At 49.3% G+C, this 4194-nt stretch overlaps 1 protein-coding gene across 1 annotated transcript; it reads left to right on the plus strand.

Moving 5' to 3' along the window:
- The first annotated feature begins 1596 nt into the window (after nucleotides 1-1596).
- Eif1 (eukaryotic translation initiation factor 1) lies at nucleotides 1597-3839 on the plus strand. The gene is made up of 4 exons (XM_077800591.1): nucleotides 1597-1772; nucleotides 2470-2633; nucleotides 2755-2856; nucleotides 3351-3839. Exons 1-4 carry the CDS (start codon nucleotides 1742-1744, stop codon nucleotides 3393-3395), a joined length of 342 nt encoding a protein of 113 aa, XP_077656717.1. The 5' UTR covers nucleotides 1597-1741; the 3' UTR covers nucleotides 3396-3839.
- Nucleotides 3840-4194: the final 355 nt, after the last annotated feature.

Consider the following 4194-nt stretch of genomic DNA (forward strand, 5'->3'; position numbering starts at 1 on the left):
AAGGGATATAGTCAAAGCATCAAGTGAACCCCTGGTACAAAAGTGCTAGTTCAGAGGTCTCCTCCTCACAGGACTTTCTCTGATCACGCCTTCTGAAGAAGAAACCTGGCCCTGTCACTCTGCCACATCACCCCATTTACCCTTTGGGGCACTTCTCACAATTTGTCACTATGTTTTTGTTTATTTTCTCTCTCTCCCACTAACCTTCACCTCCAGGAGGGCAGTGACCCTGACAGGGGCAAAAACTGACTGTCCACAAGGCCAGCACACATTTGGGGAGGGGAAGGCAGGGTTGGCTTTCACTTTTTCCAAAAATTCAACTTATTGTCAATATTTAAAAATTAAAGAGAGACTATACGGGTGTGGTGGTGCACACCTGTAATCCCAGTAGCTCAGGAGGCTGAGGCAGGAGGATTCAAGTTGAATGCCAGCCTCAGCAACCTAAGAAGGACCTAAGCAACTTAGCAAGACTCTTGTCTCTTAATAAAATATAAAAAGGGCTGGGGATGTCGCTCAGTGGTTAAGCACCCCTGGGTTCAACCCCAGTACCATTAAAAATAATAATAATTTTTTTAAAAAATTTTTTTAAAGAAATAAGTTGTTGGATTTCCAGATACTGCACTCCAGTTCCCACCCAGCCCCCACCTGCACCCCTTTACATAACCCTTGGCTTTGTCTTATCTGACCTGCCTCACTCCTGGAGTTCTCTGGGTCTAAAATCCCTGATCTTTTGACACCACTCACTCAACAACTGAGAGTGTTTCAATAAATAAAGCAAGAAAGGTTAATTGTTTTGAAGGAAACATTCCATCTAAGTTTTGGATAGACTGTACTCCAGACAGCTTGTATGACACAAGGGACACCCTCTGGTGCCTGACCTCTGGTGGGTGGGGAAGGGGGGGTGCTAGTGAAGAACCAGTTACGACCCCTTGAACTCACACTAGTGAGCTGGGCATACTGCTTAGGTTGATTAATCTAATCTGAATGAGAATTCTGGATGGCGTTAATCCATTTTTAGAATAGATTAATCAAATGATAATCTAAAGTTTCGATTATAGTATGTTATGTTGACTAAATAATCCAAGTGCTACCCTAATCTCTTTTTCGGTCATCTTTTTATGACCGAATGGGTAGACCACTAAGTATATAGGTGAGTAACACATACCGTTGCATTTGGGAGGCTCAGTATCAAAACCCCTCTAAAGAGAGCCAATCTCACCCCACGAAAACCCATCAGAGCAGGAAGGGCCGCAACAGGGTCAGGAAGGCGGAACATGCCAATGACATAGTGCGCAGGCGCGCTCGAATCCTCAGCCAGTTTCTCCGCAGCCCAGACAGACTTCCACCCGCACGGCGCAGGCGCCAAGGCAAACCAAGCTCGCTCTCTGCCTCCCACATCTCCCGGAGTCTTCGGGACGCCCTCCCGCAGCAAAGTTCCTGCGCAGGCGCCGCACCGCGTCCCCGCCCCCGGACCAATTGGAAGCAGTGGCTCCTGGACGCTTGGGAGCACGACGCCGTGGGTGGGGCCGGGACGTGAGGGCAGCGCGCTGGCGTCACAGGGGCGGCTATATAAGTGAATACAGGCACCGCCCCTCCGCCCCAGTCACTGAGCCGCCGCCGAGGACTCAGCAGCCTCCCCCTCGAGCCCCCCTCGCTTCCCGACGCTCCGTCCCCCCCGCCCGCCTTCTCCCGCAGCCGCCTTCCGCAGGCCGTTTCCACCGAGGAAAAGGAATCGTATCGTATGTCCGCTATCCAGAACCTCCACTCTTTCGGTAAGCCAGGGGGAGGTCGCGGGCCCTGCTGGGGTAGCGGGGCGTTCCGGGCCCCGGAATCTGCTAAACGCTCTGGGCCTTCGTAACTCTGACGGGAGTAAGGTGTCCAGGCTCTCGGAGTAACAGGGCCGATGGTTTGGACTCTGGGATCGGACCCTGAATACGACCGGAAGGAGCGGGCAGGAGGTCAGCCCTTGGGCGGGCCCAGCGTCTCGGGTGGCGCATTTACTAATGGCTTCTGGTCCTCCTCGGGCCACACCCGCCCCCTCCCGCCACCCATGCGTCACGTCCGATACGTCATCGCCGTTGTCACGGAGCCGGGATGGAAAGGCGGTGCCAGCCCTAAGTGACAAACGTGCTCACCAATGGGGTGGGAGGCCTGGCCCCGCCTCGGGAGCTCGGGTTCCGGCCGGTTGCATCAGCCGGGTGGGGCGCTGCCTGCCAGCCGGAGCTCCCCGGCACGTGATCTGCCGAGGCGGGGCGGGCCTAGGGCGAGAGGCCCAGGCTTTCTCTGGCTCCTGGGAGAGCCAGCCGTCCTGGACTGACCTGTTTGGGGAGGGCCAACAGAGGACGCATATCCAGCCTGACCCAAGTTGCCCTAACAATTTCACTACCGGTTTCTCACGTGCAAAAGATAAGTGGGAAGGTGGCAGCTGAACCATCACAGCACTGAATAAGTTTAATCTTTTCTTCCCAGACCCCTTTGCTGATGCAAGTAAGGGTGATGACCTGCTTCCTGCTGGCACTGAGGATTATATCCATATAAGAATTCAACAGAGAAACGGCAGGAAGACCCTTACTACTGTCCAAGGGATCGCTGATGATTACGATAAAAAGAAACTAGTGAAGGCGTTTAAGAAGGTGGGTCTAAAAAGATAGTCCATTGAAGTTGTCCACTAGGGCATACAAACTAGAAAGGCATTATTAAATGTGTTTGTGCAGTTGCTTGGCATAATTTGTTTTGCTCCTTTTGTGCTTGCAGAAATTTGCCTGCAATGGTACTGTAATTGAGCATCCAGAATATGGAGAAGTAATTCAGCTACAGGGTGACCAGCGCAAGAACATATGCCAGTTCCTGGTAGAGGTGAGTTCAGGCATGTCTTGATTCTATTTGTGCCTCTTTGTTGGCAAATATTAAATCCTTCATGGTGGGCTCGATTTTTGTTGCAGACAGAAGGCTAAGGAAAGAAAGAGTTGAGTTTTTAAGTGCATGGATAAAACCCCATATTCTAAAGACTGAAGGGACTTGTCTACTTTCCTGATGCTTTTTTAAATTTCATACAAAGTCATGCTATATCATTTTTTGATGTAATGGTTGGTCCCCACCCTCACACTCTAGTTTCTTGAGGCAAGGATGTTCAAGAAGGTAGTTAAACTAAACACCCCCAGTTGAACCATTGTGCTTGGCAGAGATTGACATGTGCACACTGGCTGCTGGGTTCTTTTTGCCAGGTAAAGTAGCTGGAAGACCTATTACTGCCATCAGAAGTAAAGTTTGTTATTTTGTGGGTGTTTTTTGTTTTTTTAGAATTTTAGCTCCCTTTCCTCTCTTAAAACTTTGCCCTTTTCTCTTTGCAGATTGGACTGGCTAAGGACGATCAGCTGAAGGTTCATGGGTTTTAAGTGCTTGTGGCTCACTGAAGCTTAAGTGAGGATTTCCTTGCAATGAGTAGAATTCCCCTTCTGTCCCTTGTCACAAGTTTAAAAACCTCACAGCTTGTATAATGTAACCATTTGGGGTCCGCTTTTAACTTGGACTAGTGTAACTCCTTCATGCAATAAACTGAAAAGAGCCATGCTGTCTAGTCTTGAAGTCCCTCATTTAAACAGAGGTCAAGCAGTAGGTGCCTGGCAGTGTCCACCCTGAAACAAAGCAATAACGTGATGTTTCAGCAAAGCCCAGAGCCCCAAGATCAGATGGCTGTGTCTGACCAGAAGCTTCTCAAGTCTCCCTCAGCTGAGGCCCCTGCCCTAAGAGTGTCATGACCTGATCAGGAGGAATGGGGTAAGGCAGCTGTACCACTAGAAGGGGGGCCTTTGGTAGTTTTGGGGTTTTTTTTGTTTCATTTTGTTTTTTAAAAAGAATCCCTCGTGTCTAACGTGACCAGGTGGGCAGAACTCAGAGGCCATCTTCCTTCCAGTGAGGTGATGTGACATCTGGCTTGCCACCAAGGTCTTCTTTTTGACTAGACATATTCAAGCTAAGGGGTATCCAAAACAACAGAATGTGAGGCCAGCTTAATATCAGTTAAACTTTTGACAAGGGAACAAATTCCAAACTGATGTTATCAGTCCTGTAGCTAGCTATAGAGCTTTGCAACTCACTAGCAACAGCTGCCCAGTGCCATGTGAAGTGATAAACTGGTTTTTGGTTTTCTTTTTCCCTTCCAGTTTTAATGTTATGTAATGTATTTAAACCCTT

The sequence above is a fragment of the Urocitellus parryii genome, chromosome 7 (genome assembly GCF_045843805.1).
Source record: "Urocitellus parryii isolate mUroPar1 chromosome 7, mUroPar1.hap1, whole genome shotgun sequence".
Lineage (NCBI taxonomy): Eukaryota > Metazoa > Chordata > Mammalia > Rodentia > Sciuridae > Urocitellus > Urocitellus parryii.

What these genes read in the sequence shown, in the direction of transcription:
- Eif1 (XM_077800591.1), top strand. Translation starts at nt 1,742, where the DNA reads ATGTCCGCTATCCAGAACCTCCACTCTTTCG. An exon ending in CCAGAACCTCCACTCTTTCG is followed by an intron (nt 1,773 to 2,469) that starts GTAAGCCAGGGG and finishes TTTTCTTCCCAG; the next exon opens with ACCCCTTTGCTGATGCAAGT. An exon ending in TAGTGAAGGCGTTTAAGAAG is followed by an intron (nt 2,634 to 2,754) that starts GTGGGTCTAAAA and finishes TTGTGCTTGCAG; the next exon opens with AAATTTGCCTGCAATGGTAC.